This window comes from Bactrocera dorsalis, chromosome 5 (genome assembly GCF_023373825.1).
Source record: "Bactrocera dorsalis isolate Fly_Bdor chromosome 5, ASM2337382v1, whole genome shotgun sequence".
In the NCBI taxonomy this organism is placed as follows: Eukaryota; Metazoa; Arthropoda; class Insecta; order Diptera; family Tephritidae; genus Bactrocera; species Bactrocera dorsalis.
Window position 1 is genome coordinate 66,626,241 of NC_064307.1, and position 20,657 is coordinate 66,646,897.

The 20,657-nt window shown below is 40.8% G+C and overlaps 2 protein-coding genes across 5 annotated transcripts in view; one reads left to right on the forward strand and one right to left on the reverse strand.

The window, feature by feature from the left end:
• The first annotated feature begins 438 nt into the window (after positions 1–438).
• The window catches only part of LOC105225927 (COMM domain-containing protein 4), a 29,180-nt gene continuing 8,961 nt past the window's right edge, over positions 439–20,657 (forward strand). Inside the window, exons 1-4 of one of the 4 annotated variants that reach the window (XM_019990152.3) lie at positions 439–603; positions 2,616–2,756; positions 2,828–3,059; positions 3,142–3,457. In XM_019990152.3, coding sequence (XP_019845711.2) covers positions 601–603; positions 2,616–2,756; positions 2,828–3,059; positions 3,142–3,383 — 618 coding nt within the window. In that variant the 5' untranslated portion in view covers positions 439–600 and the 3' untranslated portion in view covers positions 3,384–3,457. Of the gene's footprint in view, positions 604–1,013; positions 1,150–1,623; positions 2,488–2,615; positions 2,757–2,827; positions 3,060–3,141; positions 3,458–20,657 lie in introns of those variants that run through there. The other 3 variants (XM_049457461.1, XM_049457463.1, XM_049457462.1) reach the window with 3 other exon arrangements.
• On the reverse strand, positions 818–1,628 carry LOC105225926 (leucokinin). Its single transcript, XM_011204609.4, has 2 exons — positions 1,496–1,628; positions 818–1,360 (listed from the first exon to the last, which is right to left on the reverse strand). Exon 2 carries the CDS (start codon positions 1,331–1,333, stop codon positions 818–820), a length of 516 nt encoding a protein of 171 aa, XP_011202911.2. The 5' UTR covers positions 1,334–1,360; positions 1,496–1,628.

Genomic DNA, 20,657 nt, shown 5'->3' on the forward strand with positions numbered 1-20,657 from the left:
CAAACATACACACTCACCCAGCGTTCGCCTCTGCTGCTTTCAGTAGCCTCATTTCGTTGATATTCCATATAACCGGTCCGCAAGTTTTGTTTGTGCTGAATTAGGGCTTACAAAGAATGCAAACTTCCGTTTTTGTTATATTTTTATGAAATTTTAACATATTTTACACACAAAAGCTAAAAATACCGGCGCAGGCTACCGCTGCCCCAACGACTTTCCTTCATGCAACTTTTATTGCTTAAAAAACGTAACCACAGTACACTTTTTGTTATACTCATCATATTTACTTTAAAATCTACACATTAAACTTTAAATAATATAGAAATATTTGTAAATTCACTAAATTTTCGAGGAAATAAAACTTCGCGTATATTAAACGTCTTTCCGGCGGAAAATTTTATGACAGCTACTACATATTAGTTGGCAACGTGGCTGACGCTTACGCCAGAGAACGTATATAATTTACGTTCTCTGCGCCAAATAGCACTTGCGTTGACAACACAAAAACAGCTGTTTTCTATTGTTCATTTAATTCTGCTTATTTGCTGTCAAAAATATTCCAGCACCGCCAAAAAATTAGCGTCTAAATATTTTACTAAAATGGTAAGTTTTTCTTTTATATTAAATAAATAACAAATGTTTTACTTTTTTGTACTTTAATGTAGTTGCAGCCAACATGCAATAGTTTCAAAGTTACATGCTCTTATGTTTGTGTTAAATTTTTGATAGTTATATACAATAAACAAAGGTATCCAGCCCATAAATTATTCTGAAGATGTTATTGAAGGTTTTATATCCATAAACTAGCTACTCCCGCTTACAACATGTCCATGCTTCTGTCGTCAGCCGAAAGGTGTGCGCGCTTACCACCCCACGAATGGAACCGCTGCTTCTTACCCAATACAACGGAGTTGCGTTTTTCGTCATGCTGCAGTTGGGATTTCATGCGACAACGATCAATAACTGCCTCCTTAATGATGTTGACAAAATCCATATCGTTAAATTGTGCCATCAACAGTTTGAAAAAAGCCCAAATTTCATTACGTTGCTCACTGGCGCTGCTGCCCGTTTGTAGTGCACGGAAAAGCGGCGCGTTACCGGAGTCTTGTTGGTCCTGTCTATATAAAGCCTCAAGCGGATTAAGTGGATGTGAGTCGTAAGCGTCACAGACATCTTCAAAGCTTAAAATGGCTTGTAGTAAAAAGCGACGATATTTTGTAAGCTGATCTTCGCACGTGATAAGCTCATCCCCGACGGGTTGTGCCAATACAAATACATTTTGGCAAAAGCAAATCAACAAAGTGATAGAAAATATTGTGTGTATGATGTACATGCTGAAGGAAGTAGGCAACCGAAAAACCTGCAACAAAAATTATTTTGAAAATTACTATGTAGTGTCAGGAGTGCGGTGTGCAACCACAATAGTAAACACACATATGTATATTCAAAGCACGTTATTATTACGAAACATATAACTTTCGAGTAGTTAAAGTACCTTTAACGCTTTTAAACGAATTTCAATAGATTTGTGCAACTTCCGTGCGCAATAAGCTGCGTATCTGATCGGTATTATTAATTTCGTTGCAATATTAATTCCACTGCTATAAATATTAAATGAAGTTATTCCGTGTTTTACCGAGCACAAACTGTGAAGAATTGTAAAGTGACAGGCATATTTATAGCAAAAATTATGTGCGGCATCTAAGGATACAAGTAACTCGCTGGCAAACTAAAGGCAAATATGTATATTTATATATGTGTTGTTATTTGCATTTAAAAACACATATTTACGTTCACTAGAAAGGCATACAGTTAAATAATTACAGCTAACAAAACGGTAAATGCCAACGATTAGCACATTATAAAGTAGTGGTATGAGGGAGTGCTTTTTCTAAACCGTTACACTTTATGCATTTCAAAATGATATACAAATAATTGTAGTGTGCTTTTTGGCGTTAACGCACGCTTCAGCAAGTGAGCAAGTGAAAGGGGTGCCGACACAACGACACGTACACGTATAATAAGCTATCAGCTGCAAAGGCGGCTTGTACTTGAGGGTGGTAGGCGGGTTGTCTAATGTCTATGCACTTCGCTGCGACAAATTATCACAAGCAACAAGTGTCATAAATTCCACGTTTATGCTGACAGTCAAGTATAGGGAAATTTTATTAATTGCTTCTATACGAGTTAGCTAACAAACAACACTTTCGCGGCAAAGATGGTAACTCAAATAAATAAAAGTGAAAATAAATATGGGCACATACATATATACATACATATGTACATGCATATGCATATTACATACAAATGTATTTACTTGCCTTTGGGACGCACATGAAGCGTGTTTAATATATACATATATTTAATTAGCGCACCGCTATGTGAAGCATGAGACTGAGAGTCAAACGGGAGACCCCTTAAAATAGCACAATTTCTTAACTGCCGTAATCCTTCGTCTGAGTGGACGTTCAAATATTGTTGAAAATGGTGCGTGAACTAAAATGTTGTCGCTTCGTGTTAATTCTTTCAAATCATTGACTCGCTTCGCCGTTATTTAATTGAGCGATATGGAATCAAAGTTAATTCTTTTAAACACTTACAATTGCTTTTTGCAGAAATTCCGCTTCTGTGGTGATGGCGACTGTCCCGACTGGGTGTTGGCGGAGATTATATCCACACTATCCATGCTGAGCGCCCAGAACTTAGAGACATTGGCTGGTTTGGTTGCCAAGAGAATTGTCGGCGCACAGTTCGAGGTAGGTGTAAACTCTGCTGTTATATCCCTAAAGCTTCTCATTTTTAATTTTTCCATATTGTGCATGCACAGGAGAACGCCATTAAAGCGATAACAGCTGATTTGTCTAACGATGGCAAATCTGCTGTGGCTTGCATACATTTCTTGCTCATCAATGCTTCGCGTCATGCCGTTAGTGAGGCGGTATTCAGCGAAGAGATTCAACAATTGGGTTTACCCAAGGAGCATGCTGCGTCAATGTGCCGCGTCTTGGCGACCAATGTGACGCAAATACGTCAGCGCTTGCAGGACAAAGCATTTAGAAGTGTGTGTTATAAACTTGTTAAGAAAATATATTTATTATCATTTCATGCTTAATATTTATGTGCTCCCTATTGTGTTTTCAGTTAATGAGCTCTCGTCAGTGCGTTTTATACCACCTTCGTCAGAACAACCGGATAACACGGTTGGTTGCGTCAAATTCGAATTAAAAATCGCACAGGAGCTAGTTGATGGGCTGCCAGAGGACACCACACATGTGCTAAACATTGAGCGTGCAAATGTTGAGGCCTTACTCGATGAGCTGAAGGAGGTGCGCTCTACATTGCAGCAATATAGTTGGCGGCAAAAGGACAAAACGGATGTCTAAGTGTGAAACTAATTTATAGTGGACATTTCTTGACAAGGTATTGAATTAAAAATGCATTTTGTAGTAGTAAAGTACTTAGACGTACTAGTAATTCTTCAGGGTATAAGTTAGTAATTATTAGGTACTATGAAAACAATATAGTATGAAAAGTATTAATACTCATATGCCGCATTTACAATTACCGTAAATGCTTATGAAATAAATTTTTGTTAGGAAGACTTATATTTCGCCATAATCGTAACTATTATTGTAATTATAAATGACAAAACCAGAAAAAAATATTACATTTGGATATAATATAAAAAAATAAGACAAAATATTAACTTCGGTTGCACCGATGCTGTAATATCCTCCACAAAAACGAAGTGTTTCTAACAAGAACTTGATTTCGATCGTTCAATTTGTATGGCAGCTATATGCTATAGTTATCCGATCTGAACAATTTCTTTGAAGATTATACCGTTATCTTAGAGAAACATCCATGTTAAATTTCGTGAAGATATCTCGCCAATTAAAAAAGTTTTTCATATAAGAATTGGATTTCGATCGTTCAGTTTGTATGACAGCTATATGCTATAGCTATCCGATCTGAACAATTTCTTCGGAGATTGTACCGTTGCCCGCAAAAATAATTCTTGCCAAATTTCATTCAGATAACTCGTCAAATATAAAAGTTTTTCATACAAAAACACCATTTTGATCGCTCAGTTTCTATGGCAGCTATATGCTATAGTGCGCGAATATCGGCGGGTCCGACGAATGGGCAGCTTCTTGGAGAAAAAAGAACGAGTGCAAAATTTCAGCTTGTTATCTCGTATCTATGAGGGAATGGATTGTACGTAAACAGACGGGTTAACATATGTGCACCGGCGTAGATTTTTTGGATTGTTTTGTTATCGATAAATCTTGTGCGGAAATGCATTTTAGCGACATCTAGTGACTGTCTATAAACTTTGTAGAGCTGGAGCTACTCAACGCAAGGAGCTTAGCTCAGTGAAGCTAGTCACCGATAGGTGGCGTTGCCATGTATTTCCATCCGGTCTAGGGCAGTTCATTTGGTAATTCTCATCTGTTGCTTTTGTTGTTGCTGTTAAGAGATCTTCATTTTATTTATTAAATCCATATTCTTTCCTTTGCACTGACTCCACTGTTGCGCGAACAGTCAATTGAAAAATTTAGACTCCTTTATAGACGAAGTGACCAATTAATCATCTATTGAAGAATGACCCCTATGTCTTACCAGTTATTGGTGTCAAGTGGAGAAGGGCTTCGCTGAGACTCATAGTTCTCTGAAAATAAGTCGAGGCAGACTAAAATACTCTAGAAACACCAACAAATCCTCTTGCTTGGAGGAACGCGGAATCGCCAGACCGCAGGCGGTCTCTCTAAGACCTTCATTAGGCCCATTATGATCCAACAAGCCCTCTTAGTGGCTCCATGCATTAAAACGGTGTATAAATTATTTGGTTTGCGAGGTTTGGTTTGTTTAGACGGGTTCGGACCAAAGGAAGAGGAGAATTAAGTGAGTTGGTTCATGAATAGGGATCAAATCGCATCAATAGCACCCTAATGAATACTAAAATTTATCACTAAGTGATTTGTTGTGCCGAGTTGACGAGGGCACAATAGACCTTGTATGTTGCTTTTCCCAAATGCTCCCATGTTCGTGGTCTACCTCGGTACCCCTAGACAGAGCGTGGATTGTTCTATGTCCTCAAGTAGTGTTGTGTGATTGATTGTGTCAAAGGCTTCTGACAAGTCCATTCACATGTTGTTGTAGCGACAAGTTCTGCCAAATCGACAGTCCTTGATCGGATAAAAAATCAGGTGCCTTTCCGATTATGTAGACCTTACTTTCATGGGAACAGATTCAACTCTTCTCTTTCCTCGCAATACAGAAACAGTCAGAAAATGTCTTCATAACTCGAGAATGTCTCTTCATCAACTGAACTTTTTTTTGTAGGTTATGTTTCGTTTATTTTTTAGGTTATGTCTCCTTTGCTTCCTTTCCACTTAACATTAATGTAATAGATGAGTCAAAATTAGCCGTCTAATAAATTGTATTTTAGTGCTTTCTTAAACTTATTAATTAAAAAATTTGCATTGTAAGCCCTCACCCGAGAGGGTAGTACATTAATTTTATAACGGCAATGTGTAGATTATCTGCTGACCACAAGGGAAAGCTCTTTTATCGCGATTTTATGGTTCAGCACACATTCACACACACACAGAGACATAATTTTAGTGCGGCTAATAAAAGCGGCATAATTTAACCCTTTTTCGAGCCCAAACCACGCGATGAGGCAAAGCAAAGCAAAAAATTGTACCGAAAAGGATAACAAATTTTAAGTGATAAACCAGAAATATCAACCAAAAATTATGCGTGAAATAACTGTAGTTTGCACACGTGCGCCGCTGGTTACAAGAACAAATTAGACGGCAAATGTGACAAAAATTATGCGTCCGTCAGTTTGGGGTTAAAATAGATAAAAATCGCTGAGCGCGGCGTGAGTAAATTAAGTGCGGCGCAAATGCAGCGAAATTTGATAGTAAAAATGTAAAAATTTTGTACGCATGTGGCGCCTATACCCATCACGACCCCTCACCCCCGGTTTTAATAATCACACACCCACACACACATACAAACAATAGTATGCAATTTGACTCGCTTTCCCCACGGTTGAGTAATTAAAAAATTTCCACCTCGCTTTATTAAAAAATGGGACACACACACACGCACGCGTTTAGGTGACTAAATATGAGGAGTGCGCGGGGCAACGCCGGAAAATGCTGCATTGGATATTTTTTTCAATTAAACCTTGCGCCGTTTGTCGCCACTAATTTGCTGCAGTCACCGGCGCTCGCTTTGCCAGCAACCTTTGCTTGTTACGAGCGCCGTGTGGCCCACGTCGCGTATACGCATGCACCTGGAAGTTTGGCCACGGCTGCTGCTGCCGCTGTCGCGAAAATGTCACCTCAATGAAATTGTTTCCGCACAACAAATTGCCAGCCTTTGTTTTTGTAATTTTTGTATTAATTTTTACACTTTTCGTGCGCCGCTGGCCGCTGTCAAGGCGCGCAGCAGCAACAGCAGCAGTCAAGCTCAGCCGGCAACTTTCTTGTGATGTTTTTGATGCAGCGCAGCAAGTCTTAGCAGTTTAGTTGCCCTCAGCGCCCACAACGCCTCCTTACATACTAACTTCTTTTCTTGTTTCTTTCTTTCAAGTGTTTCAAGTTATTTTTTTTTTGGCTTGGCGCATTTACTTGAAAATTACTCAACGTTGCTGCCACATGTTGCTGACATTTGACGCGTTGTTTCATTTGCGATTTCGCCTTAGTTGCGCGTCGCTTCGTACGCTGGTGGAAATTATTTTCTTTTCGCATTTTTTTTTTAGATTTTTTTTAAATTTTTTTCAGATTTTTTTCTCAGATTCTTTTCGCGGTCATTTACTTAGTTTTTATTGTCGCTTGATTTATGACGGAGAATTGCTTCGAAATTTACGAGTTCTTTCAATTGGTTTCACTTTATTTGGCGCAATTGTTTTTGTTTTTGTTTTTCTTCGTTTTCTTCATTTACTCTCACTTGGTGCGTGTGGCGCATTGGCATCATGTAATCAATGCAGCACAGGTGTTGTTTGGCGCTTGAACTCTGAAGAAAATAATTAATTAAATTTGTAAAAATTAAAGCAACAAACTTGAAACAAGAATTGAATAGAGGAAAAATAAGCAATGATTAAATTAGGCACTAGACACAAAGAAGTCCTAGTCCCATTTGCAAGAAACACTGGAACACTGCAAGCCATCTATCGGTTGAATAACCGGTTAAATAACCGGTTAATTACCCAATAGCGCTAACAGAGATTGCTGTTAATCTTTCTATGAGTTTCTTAACGCCCTATTGGCAGTTTAACCGAAACTTGAATGCACATAACGTGTGAAAGACTAAAGCCCACCGTCACCAAACTGATTAGATATTATCAGTGTAGTTTTAGACTTGGAAAATCTTCTATCGACCACATTTTCATTATACACCAAATGTTGGAAAAGCCCTGTGAAAGGAAGTTCGACCCACATCATCTCTTCGTCGACACGAGAAAGAACTGCCTATATGCCGCTATGTCTGAACTTATTGTCGCCGCAAAGGTAATACGCCTGTGTGAGTTGACGTTGAGCAACATCAAAAATACCGTCAGGATTGGGAAGGACTTTTCCGAGCCGTTCGATACCAAAAGAGGTTTCAGACAAGTAGATTTCCTATCGTGTGACTTCTTAAACCTGTTGCTGCAGAAAATAATATGAGCTGCAGAGCTAAATAGAGAAGGTACAATCTTCAATACACCGATATGGCAATAACAACCGGGCCGTTAGTTCTGCTTTCTCCAGGTTAGACAAAGAAGCGAAGCAAATGGGTCTGGTAGTGAACGAGGACAAAACGAAATACTCTTGTCATCAAAAAAAAACAGTCCTCACATTCGCAATTTGGCTTTCACGTCACTGTCGACAGTCATAACTTCGAAGTCGTAGATAATATCGTCTATCTTGGAACCAGCATTAACACCAACGATAATGCCAGCCTCAAAATCCAACGCAGAATAACTCTTGCCAACAGGTGCTACTTCGGACTGAGGAGGTTATTGAAAAGTAAATTCCTCTCCCGCCGAACAAAAACCAAACTCTACCAGTCCCTGCTATATGGTCCGGAGACATGGACAACGACATCATCTGACGAGGCGGCTTTAGGAGTGTTCGAGAGAAAGGTTTTGCGGAAGATTTATGGTCTTTTGCGCGTTGGCAATGGCTAGTACCACAGTCGTTGGAACGATGAGATATACGAGATATGCGGCGACATTCACATATTTCAGCGAATCAAGAGACAGCGGCTGCACTGGCTAGGTCATGTCGTCCGAATGGATGAAAACTCTACAGCTCTCAGAGTATTCGACGCAGTTTTCGCCAAGCGAAGCAGGGGAAGAGCAAGACCTCCGTTAGAAAGACTGGGCGGAGAAGGACCTGGCTATACTTGGAATCTCAGCGAAAAGGTCGAAGAACGACTGGCGCGCTGTTGCATATTCGGCTATATCTTTGCCTAAATTCTTGCCCATAACATTAATCATATGCGTTTTATTTCTGCTTGAAACCCATATGTCTAAAGAAACCCCTTTGATATGAAGAAATGAGACAGCTATAGGAAAAGTTCGTTAAGAAAAAGTCTTTTGAAACTATTTAAAGTATTTAAGCCAATGATTTTTAACACTTACTGTTTAGAATACATTTTTTAGTCAAATACATTACTTGATTACAATTACAACAAAAAGTGCAATAAATATAAATTCCCCTGCGATTTAAAGTGTCAAAAATGTTTTTCAAAATAATAACTTTCCACCCGCAAAAGCAAAAGCAATGATAATAAGTGCAGATAAAGTCAAATCTAACCGCGCTTCATTGAGAGACTTAATCATTTAAACCAAAAATCATAGAAACGCCGAAAGAAACTACGGGGGAAGTCAGTTTATGCATTAGGGTGGGATAAGTATACAACAAACTTTCAAAGAAACTTATATCGCGCTCTATATGTATCCCGCCTCAATACGCTCTCAACTCGAATCACCGCTCATAGCTTAGAAAAAATATATTAAATATTAAAAAAAACCTTTGGGACACCCTAATACTCTATCCAAGCCAGCGAAAAAGTGCATCAAACTAATTGAAACTCATGCAACAAGATGAGATAAGCCCAAACTGCCAACAAAGCAGCGACACTTGCAACAGCGTCAGCAGTCAAAATATACAACAAAACAAAGGGAAAGCACGCACACAATAAAAATAAGTCGAAAAAGGGTGGAAAATGTAAAATACGTAATCATTTAGCGCAGCATTTATTTCATTATTACCCTTGAAGTCGAATTGTGGTGGGCAACAACCCACACTCACAAGCTTGCGAGCCGCGCAGGCAAGGGATAAATGCTTGCCAAATAGTAAAGAACTTGCAGTTGAGGTGGCCGTCGAAAAGGCGATGTTTAACAAAGGGAAAGAGATTGTTAAAAGTCACAAAGTGGCACCACGCACATGCGGCAGGATAACAACAACAAGCAGGCACAACTCCACACACATTAAACGTCGCGGCTAAAGACCGGAATGCGTAGCGGATGTGATTTCGCCACAGAAGAAGTAGACAAACCGCCCGAACAACAAGAAAACGTAAGGCAGCCACTTGTTTACTGCTTTCACCCTCCCATTTAGTTAACCCGACAAGACGCGGTGGCAAGAGGGTGGTCGGCCGCCTTGTTTGACAACAATTGTGACAACACTGCGGTGTCTACAAATATACAACGCTATACTTCGGCAGATAATGTTTGGCGTATGTAGTCGCAAACTAACAAAGCAACAACAACAATAGCAATATTACTTTCATTGCGTGTAATGATACAAGTGTACGGTGAACGAGTCATAAAGCCACGCGAATTGTCAGAACGCTCGGAAGCTTCTAAGTTACAGCGCTATTCAGCATTTAGCACCAGAATTGGATGGCTTTTGCTCCGACAAGTTGGTTTTGCGTAAAAAGCTTTGGCTAAAAGAAATTCTTTTGCCTTCTTGAACGCTTCATTTTTTCTTTACTGGTAAAGACACCGCTTACGCAGTTGTAGCCGAGTTTACAACGGCGCGGCAGTCGTTCTTCCGTTTCACGGTTTGGCGTCAATTGGAGATTCCAAGTGTAGCCCGGTTCTCCTCCACCTGTCTTTCCAAAGGATTGGAGGTCTTCCTGTTTTTCTGCTTTCCCCGGCGGGTACTGCCTCAAATTCTACCAGAGCTGAGTTTTTCCATCGATTCGGACGACATGACTTAGCCAGCGTGGCCGCTGTCTTTTATTTCGAAGAACTATGTCAATGTCGTCGTATAACTCGTATCATCGTTCTATCGACTGCGGTATTCGCCGTTGTCAATGCGCTAAGGGGTCATAAATCTTCCGTAAATCCTTTCTCTCGAACACTCCTAAGGCCGACTCATCAGCTGTTGTCGTCATTCATGCCTCTAGACCATATGGCAGAACGGGTATGATGAGTGACTTGTAGAATTTGGTCTTTGATATGCCATTATTTTTTCAAAATGATTCGCGGACAAGTTATCCGCGCGGCTAGCTCGAATGAATTGCAGCCGAAAAGCCAAATTTGCGACCACTTTTTGCAGCAAGCTTCAAATGTCAGCAATAACGAATTGAATATTCTTTTATATTCCATTCCAAAGCGGTCAATAGTCTCAAATTTATCTGCGCAGACAAGCAACTTCACATAACGCCACAAAAAATAGTCCAGTATAATAAATCTCAGGATCTTGGAACTCACTTCACAGGCCCACGACGCTAGATAAAAAAATTTCCTTCAATAAATTGATTATTTCGTTGATTGTTTGTTGGAACCAAAAGTCGCCCGCCAATTCAGGCATGAAGTAGCTATTAATCCTGACTCTAAAGCTGACAATAATGAACCGAGATGAGACAGCATTTGGAGCATTCGGTAGAACTGTTCTCCGTGTGGTCTTTGGAGTCCACCGCGTGAGCTGTGAATATCGAAGAAGAAGAAACAACGAACTAAATGATCTGTGTATATATGTATATCTATGACGACATATACAGTATATACATGGAAATCCAACGAATGCCCTGGTTAGGCCATGTCATTCGCAAGAAGTATAATACTCGAGCGAAAAGCTCGATTCGAGACCGTTGGCGGTGGATTGAGGCATGTCATGACACATTGGAGATCGTATCGGTACTCCATTTGATATCGCTAAGGACCAAAATTTGTCTATGCAAGGCTCCCGAGCCTACCGGACCAACCTAACTTGGTTTAAGCGAGGCTCACGAGCCTACCGGACAAACCTAACCTAGTAATATTTCATTGGGCGTCTAAAGTAGATATATCATATATCCAAACTAAGTCTTCTGCTGGATTTTTCGCGTGACTAATCAGTTTTTTCCAACGCTCTTAACCCTTTTCACGTTTTCGAAATAGCCCCGCGCAACATTTAACACATTAGACACACTAATTCGTTTAATGGCAAATAAATAAATGCAACAAACACGGAGGACCGCGCTGGCAATTGAGTAAATATTGGCGAAGAGGTGGCGAGGGTGGGCAAAGAGTTATGGTCCTTCATTACAAATGATAAACAGCGCAGAGGCAATGCACTGATTCAACACACACACCATCAAACGCACTCATACACACACTCGTAGAGGCACCAGCGGCAGCGGCAGTCGCAGCGTTGGAGTGATGACACCAGCGCACATTAAATAAATAGCAGTGCAACAACAAAAACAATAAACAATAGCATTCACTAAATTAAAGTGGAAAGAAGAAGAACAAAATGACACAATAGCAACAACAGCAACAACAATCGCGACATAAAGCGATACCCGCTGCGTATTTGACTCTAAATTAATACAATTGATACTTGAGTGCGCTCACTTAGGCGTGCAACCGAGCGGAACAGCGCGGCAGGATAATAACATTAATGGCACAGGACACAACGACGACTAGTGCAGGGCGAAGGTGGGTGGAGTGTGGAGTGCGGAGTGCGGAAAAAGTTAGCGACGAGTAAATACAAATAATGAAATATAGACATTAGTGGCAGTGAGGGGGTAAATTGACACAACAACAGCGGAACGAGAGGGGGGTAGTCGACTGTTGGGGGGAGAGTGGATGCCAGGAAATCATGTGCTTGTGAGTATTTGCGCATTTTGCAGCAACGCACTTCGCTTGCGTATATCTCGTACATAGAAGTCACGCGCTATATGTCTGTGTGTGTGCGACGAAGTGCCTGCGTGTGGGGGGAAATGAGAAATGATATCTATTAAATGAAAAAGGATGAGTTGGCTGGACAATCAAGCGCATATAAATTCAAATAGAATCAGAGTTTATTCATTATTGCCAACGGGGGGAGGCGCAAATGAAATGAAATTATTCTCTTGTTGCTTGGTTTGAGCACAAATATTAGCTCTACTGAGGTATTGAGCGGCTTGTGTAAACGTACAAATGTTTGTAAACATTTTAATTAAAAAGCTGAGTACACAAGTTTCTTTCACTATTCAGCAAACACAGCTCAATTATTGCTTAATATTGTTGTATATTGGAAAACACTTCTAAGGAGTGTTGAAACTGGGATTTTTCCATATCTTCGTCAAGCTCTAACACACAGGTGATTATTTGGAGATATTCGTTTGGACAGATATTGTGACATGCCTCGTTCTGGACAACCTTCAAACTCTTCAATTGATGAAAATATTAAAAAGTTAAGAATATGGAGTTTGAAAATCGTCAGGCAAGTGATAGAAAGATGGCAAGAGAGCTCGAAATCCTTCACGAGTCCGTACGAATGATTTTGGTGGATATTTGTGATATGAAATCGAGCAAGATTTTTTCGAAAAGAGTACCGCGATCGTTCAAATTCCGATTCGACCATTATAACTTATGGGTTTGACATGCAAACAAGTCAACAATCATCGGAAGTTGTCGCATTACTACGAAGATTGCTCTAACGCTCAGAGAAATTGGTTATATAAATGAGTCCAACCAAGGTTACGCTGAAATTTCTTCCTACTTCACACTACGTCGCAAAGGCTACGCCTGGTGGCTGTTTTTCCGCTCACCCAACGACGAAGCCTGTTTAGTGGACGAGGAGAAGTCGCTGGGAAGCAGGCAGAGTGAGCGCCTATGAAGTGATCAAAACAGATCGCCGCTGAAATTCTTTTCTCATTCAATTGCAACCTTGAAAACTTGTAACACTACGTCGTAGAGGCTACACCCGGTAGCTATTTCTCCGTCCACATACCGGCGAAGGTGTGGACGAGAAGAAGTCGCTGAAAAAGGGGCGTACTGAGCTATTTCACGCATCGGTCGAAGCTAGGAGGGAAGATTGGAAGCTACCGAACTACTGTAGCATTTTTCAGCCGGCAGTAGCTGCTATTAAAGTAGCAGTAGACTCATTGCTCCGACGTACGACGACATCTTTCAGGAGGACGAGCAATAACTACGATAGAAAATTGTCAATACCAACGTTGAAATCACTAACTGTGCGCTCAAAGTTAGTCAAAGAGTGTCCATCGTTGCTAGATATAACATCAAGCTATTTCCTTCTCGGACTCGTTTAGGTGCCCGATCACACCGGATACTGGATTCGCTGGAAACTGCAAAGCCAATGAACTAGCATGAGGAACCGTCTTTATTACACGCGCAATGGGTACTAGTTGAATCTCGTTGTCATCTTGCTTTCTAGCACCGTATCTATGAAACTCTGCGCGGCTGCTAGACCTCCGGAATCACTGGTAATTACAGAATTAGTTAGCTTGATCTCACAGCAAAATGCCTTGGATCTCGTTGTCATCTTGCGCTCTAGCAGTGGATCTATGGAACTCACGTGTGCTTAGCAGGCGTTATTCGACAATCACTCTCTGCGATTTTGCTATATCTTCAGAATCACAGGAAACTGCAGAGTCGCTGAGTTAGTTAGGTAGAGCGCTCAACGGAATGGGAACGAATTGAAATTTTGATTTTTAGTTCTGAATCTATGGACTTCATGTGTGCTTTTCAGTCGTTAATCGACTAACACTCTCTGCCCGCCTGCGAGATCTTTCTAACCATCAGTATAACGTAGAAGACCTACGAAACAAATTGCCTTAGCAAAGTTAATCTTGCTGCAACGCTTGGAGTTCTTATTGAACATAGTCCAATAGGCATTCATGCTGAAAGCTAAAAATTCAGTCAGAAGCAAATTGTCATGTATGGAGATGGTGAGGTGAAAAATTCCAGACATTTTCTCTTCCATTGTCCAGCATTTGCAAGCCTGTGGTTGAAACATCTCGGCAGTCATCCCTTCCACTAACCCGATGATTTATCCGAAGCTGCCATTAGCCCCCACAACATATTTTTATGAACAGCTGAAAGCGCTTTGTCTATTCATGAGGGTCTTTATGCTCGATTTTATAGGAGTTTTGTTTTAGATACCACAACGGACTGGCGCTATAACCTGTCCCAGTGAAAGTAGTGTTAGGATCGCCATTTAGTCTAACGTAATCTATAATCTGATAGTCTTGTATTCTTTGAAACGACGAGTAACGAACCGAGACCGTCGAGCTCAACCAAAGGGGACATTATTCACAATCTGTAACTGTTAGTACTGGGGCTGTTTCTTCTTCGGAGACCCTAAAAATATGTATGATGAGCTGAGTTGAATTAGAATCATGTCTAACTGTATATTATATACAGGATCAAGTCTCGCAGTTCTTGAGATATCTGAAATTAAGTTCTTGTACAGAAAACTTTCAAAATTTTTGCATAAAAATCTCCGAAAACATTTTCCAGGTCGGACCACTCTAGCATATAGGTGCCATACAAACTGAATGATCAAAATCAAGACCTTATATGAAGAATTTTTTTTGAATAGATATCCACGAAATTGGGCAAGGATTATGATATGAGGCAGCTCTGCAATGCCCGAAGAAGTTTTCCAGATCGGACCACTATATCATACTCCTTTTCCATTAGTGAATGGTCTTCATCTTCGGTAGCACCGAAGTTAAATATTTCTTCTGCTTTATGCGTGTTGAAAACTTGTCCTGAGCATGGCGTGGTTCATTGGCTTACCAGACTAACCTAACTTATAGGTGCTGTATTTGTCTCAGTGTGTCTGAACTTCATTTTGTCTCCAAAATATATAAGAGGACATCCTTTTCCTCAACCTTCTCCAGCTTGTGCGTCTAAATGGCTCAAGCGACGGAACGTTTGGAAGTCAACAAGAACTCCCTCATATATTTACATACATATATGTATGAGTGTATATCTCCCGGGTTTGTAGGTGAGATAAATTATGAATATTATATTAAAAAGATATCGCGACAGTCTGCCTAAAGCATGTGTTTCTGCTTACATACATACATACACCTTTATTTTCACTTCGCATTGGCGACAAATCATCACTGATTTATATTGCAACTCCGCGCCAAAGCGCCCTGCTTAACTGCCATTTTACTTATGTTTTTCATTATTTCCCCCTTCCGCTAACAAGCTTAAGTGCCTGCGTCAAATAATTTCGCACTTCAATTAGATGGGCGCATGTGTGTAAGTGGCGCGCCTCCAGCACTTTCGCACCGCCGTGGCGTGCTAAGTGCCGCATTGCGCTATTAACGCGTGGCAAATAAAAATAAAATTAAATTAAAATCACATCGCACATTGTAAAGTGGCCAATTAAATTGTTATTACGCGGCGCCCGAAATGCGCTTAATGCGCTGCGCCAAGCGACGCGCAGCCGAGGTATTTAGTAGCGCTGTATTTTGTGGCGCATAGTGTTGGCGGCGGTAGCGGGGTAAAAGCTCAGCTGGCGGTGCGCGTCATTTTAGCGTCGATAATAAATGCTGCCAACCATCACAGGCAGTCAGCGCTGTGCAACGTATTATGATTAACGCTACTGATGAGCGTTGGTGAGGAGCGGTGCGTGCGTCTCGGTAATCATTTTACGAATTTGTAACGTGCGTAAATTTTCGCAATTCCCATTGCAACTGTCGCCACTCATTCCAACACATCATTACTTTCATGCGACACGACGAGGTATGGCTTACGAAGCCCTTGGCGCACAGCTACCGCATCAAGACGCGTTCAAGCGCGCACATACACGCAGTCATCAGCAGTGCGTACACCTGTCTGACAAGCATATTTTTAGGCGCACAGCCGTAGCAGCTGTCTGCAGTTGCACAGTCATTGTCGCCATTGGCGCGCGCACACAAACACATACACTCGTCAACATCATTGTTGGCGGCGCGCTACTTCACCGCTTTTGTTGCCTTCACTGGGCCAGTGTTGGCGCTTGTTGGAGGAAGGCGCTTTTTGGAGGCAGGCACTTGTTGGCGGAAGACGCGTATGCCAACCTGACGCGTAATTGAATCATTTAAGCGCAATTTGTTTGCCACTTCCATTACCACACGTACGCACGCACAGTTGTTGCCGCTCGTTGTGAGTTGTGTCTCCTGCCATATTGTTCGCTTCACATTGGCGCTATTGTTTGCAGGCTTTCGATTTGCAAATATTCTTGGCGCTTGTGTGTGTTGTTGTCGCTCATCCCAGCCTCCATTCCAGCCTGGCTTGGTGTCGCGCTGACATTTGTAATTCAATTACTTTTTTGCGTGTTGCCGCTCCTGCTAAACCTATGCCCAGCAACCGAAAGTAGCGCGATATAAGCGGTAGTGTGTAGGCGCGGAGGTCTCTTGGTTAAAATTCTACGAATTCATACAATGACAAATTGATGCAGTCAATCTTGGTGCATGACGCACGTGAAATCGCTTTTAGTGCTTGTTTATAGCTTGAATTTATCGTTCGATTGATGTGTGCGAAAACTTGATTGAAGAAATGTTTTGGATATATGAAATGCCTTTCGGGCAATTTGTGGATACCAAGTTAATAGAAATGTTCGTCTTTTTAAGCAAATCAATCAGACACCCAATTTTCGTCGACTGTGTAGGAATCAAATTGCTGCTCAGCCAATGCGTGTCCCATCGAAGGAAACGAATGGTAAACGGAAGAGGTCAAAGACCCATGAATTGGAAAAAGTTGTGGTTAACTATTGGGTCCAACAAGGCGGCACAAAATCAATTTATTGAAGCAGTTTTTGGTGAGCTCATTATGCCGAGTCGTAGGACTGTGGCTTGAGGCCTCCAAGATCGTGCGATCTACCACCGCTACACTATTTTTTGTGGGTTTAAGTAAAGTCACTTGTAGGCGCAGATGACCTCGAAACGACTAAAGATTTAGAAGAGAATATTCGACGCGTTATTACTAACTTCTTCTGTTATAGCCTCCAAGCCCTTTTTCGATTCGGTGGCCTATCACAGTTCTGGTTTCAATTTCAGTTATTGGCTGACTATAGATTGCATCGAAGTTGCTTAAACCTTAGCATTCGGGACAGTCCAGTAGGAATTGGTGTGATGATTCCACAAAGTCTTCTAACAAATTCGATGATAGCTAATTGAAAAGATGTTTTTTTTTCACAAGTATGTTCAACGAACAGAAATTATTTGTAAGGATAAATGAAATTTTCTGAATGAATACCAGAGCGGGTAACACAACATAGAACTTTTTCATAGGTGGCTTGAAGCTAGGAGAGTGGAGTGTTCTGTAACTCTCTGTCATTTTTAGCTTTAGGCTACCGGACCACTGTAATGTTCTGCAGTGCAGCTTCTTTCGGAGTGGTGAGCTTTCACTCCGACAGCAGAGCGGTAATAGTTGTACTGAGCTCGATAAATGTTGACCAATAGGCTTTATACTGTAAGACGAAAGTCTTGCCTAGGACGCAAGTTGTCAAAGTTGCATGGGGGAGGGTAAGGTAGAAACATCCAGGCACTTTTTCTTCCACTGTTCAGCACTTTCAAGACTAAGGTGGAAACATCTCGTCAGTCTTACCTTAGGCGAACCAGCAGACAGAGCTGAAACTGACATTAGCCGTCTCCACAGACACAAAACAATTTGTCGATTAGTGAGGGTCTTTTGTTCAATTATATAGGAGTTTCATTTTGGGTAGCACAAGAGACTGGCATTCCAAGCTGTCGAAGTAAGCTTCATGATAGGATCAACCTCTAAAACTAACCGAACACAGTCCTCTTCCAGTTGCGTTACATATTGAAGCAAGAAAATGGTTTTCGTTTGGACAACTGGGTTTAGTACAGCTAGTGCAATTACACCTTAGTTCATATAACTTTAGTTAGACGCGTGTCATACCTTAAAATCACAGCTCCAGAGCAGATTTTTGGTTTTCATTCAGCTTAATGGAATGCTGAAGGACAAGTGGTACGGCAATGACTTGCAAGCACCCACTACCGTAGCTGCTCGATACCAAAACAATATTGTTTCGAAAGTCTTTTACGCATATCCTTTCCCTCCCACTTCAAGTGTGTAAATAACTCAATTCCAAATCAAAGTTTAAGAAGGCTAAAACCTGAACATTAGTATATAATATAATGTAATATTATACATATTTTTCACATATGTAAAATGGAATTTCAAAATATCACAAATTGCAAATTCAAATCGGCATTTTAACTAACTTCTTGTTGTGTTTTGTATTTATTTATTTTATTAAATCTCTTATGCTCTAATGACATAATCTCGGCTTGCTTTCGGAAATAAATTTAAATAGCTCGTAAAAACATAGCAATAAATATGCTTTACAACAACAAAACAGTTACTTATATTTTATATTTTATGTACACATTTGAGCATTATGTATAAATGTATGTGTGTGGATATCACTTATGCTGCTATATGTACTTCTGCTGTGGCATTCAGCACATGCAAGAACTGTAAAAATAAATTTTTATGTCTGAACTGCAACAAAATAAGATTTTAAAATATATACGAGAAAAAAAAAAACAAAAACATATTGTTGATTATGCAAAAACACCTTTACGAGAGCGCAGCGGTGTGCCAAGCCCACATAGACACACAAACATACATAAAAGCAGCACTAAAATGTACTAAAGGGTCGGTTGCTTAGGTCGATTTTATAGGCCAAACAACTGGTTCAATGCTCAGCAATCGACACACATGCATGCACACAGCTACACACACTACTGCATATGTGTTTGGGTAGTATATTAAGTGCTGCATGTGTGTGCGTGTGTGACTTTTGCCCACAGGCTTCTTCACCTACGGTCATTACCATGGCGAAATGTCCTTGTAACGTGTTGTTTTGTTGCTATTTTGTGGCGCGCACACAACGACAACAGCAACAACAAGCACAGCGTGCGTAGCAGCGTTGTTGCCAATAATGTCAATAATATTGACGCAACATTTAGAATTGATTTTTATGCCTAATATGACTTTTCGTGTCCTTTATGCGATTTTATATGTGGCAAACAGGTTGTGCCGCGCACTTTTGACTGCCGCAATCTTTCCTGTGTGTGTGTGGCATGGTTCTATGTGCCATTAGCTAGCCAACCGCAAGCATATTAAACACACTTCATGGCGTATATCAATAAACTTAAATATTCAAAGATTTCCATTCGATTTTGTGTGTGCGCTTGCGATTTTATTTTACGATCGCGCGGTCGCTTTATGGCTTGTTAGGTGCGTTTGTTGCGTCTTGCATTGGTATTGGTGCAGCATTCTATGCGTGTTAGGTATTTAACGATGCCTGCAGCGGCTTGGCGCGTCTTATGAGCTCTAAATACACACATTTAGTGGCAATTTGACGAGCGCTTACCGAGCACTACATGCACAAGCGCAGCGATACACCGAGCTCCACCCACATACAACATAACACACAAGCAGCCGCCGCCTCTGCCTGCCTTGCTAAGAACTCAATTTGCTTGTGTTGAATTTTATTAGTCCGCATACATAAATGTTGATTACGTATGCCAAAGCTTTTATAGTTTTACAATATGTTGGCCTGTTTTGGGTTTTAGCCTATTAAACTTTGATTTGGAATTGAGTTATTTACACACATGTAGGGGGAGAGAAAGTATATACATAAAAAATCTTCGAAACAAGATTGTTTTGGTATCGAGAAGCTACGGTAGTGGGTGCTTATAAATCCTTATCATTTCACCTATAATTCTTCAGCATTTCTAAAGCTGTCTAAAAAAAGAAAAATTACTCTGGAGCTGCGATTTTAAGGTATGACACGCGGCTAACTAAAGTTATATGAACGTAGATACAATTGCATGGACTGTACTAAACTCAGTTGTCCAAACGAAAACCATTTTCTTGCTTCAATATGTAACGCAACTGGAAGAGGACTGTGTAGGTTAGGTTTAGAGGTTGATCCTATCATTAAGCTTACTTCGACAGCTTGAAACGCCAGTCTTTTGTGCTACCCAAAATGAAACTCCTATATAATTGAACAAAAGACCCCACTAATCGACAAATTGTTTTGTGTCTGTGAAGACGGCTAATGTCAGTTTCGGCTTTGTCTGCTGGTTCGCTTAAGGTAAGACTGTCGAGATGTTTCAACCTTTGTCTTGAAAACGCTGAACAGGGAAGAAAAAGTGCTTGGATGTTTCCACCTTACCCTCCCCCATGCAACTTTGACAACTTCCGTCCTAGGCAAGACTTTTAGCCTTACAGTATAAAGCCTATTGGTCAACAGTTATCGAGCTCGGAGCTACTGTTGCCACTCTGCTGTCGGAGTAAATGCTCACCGCGCTGAAAGAAGCTACACTTCGGAGCAATATGGCTACTGTCGGCTTAATGCCTGCGGAACACCATGCATAATGTACCGGACCGCAGGCCTAAA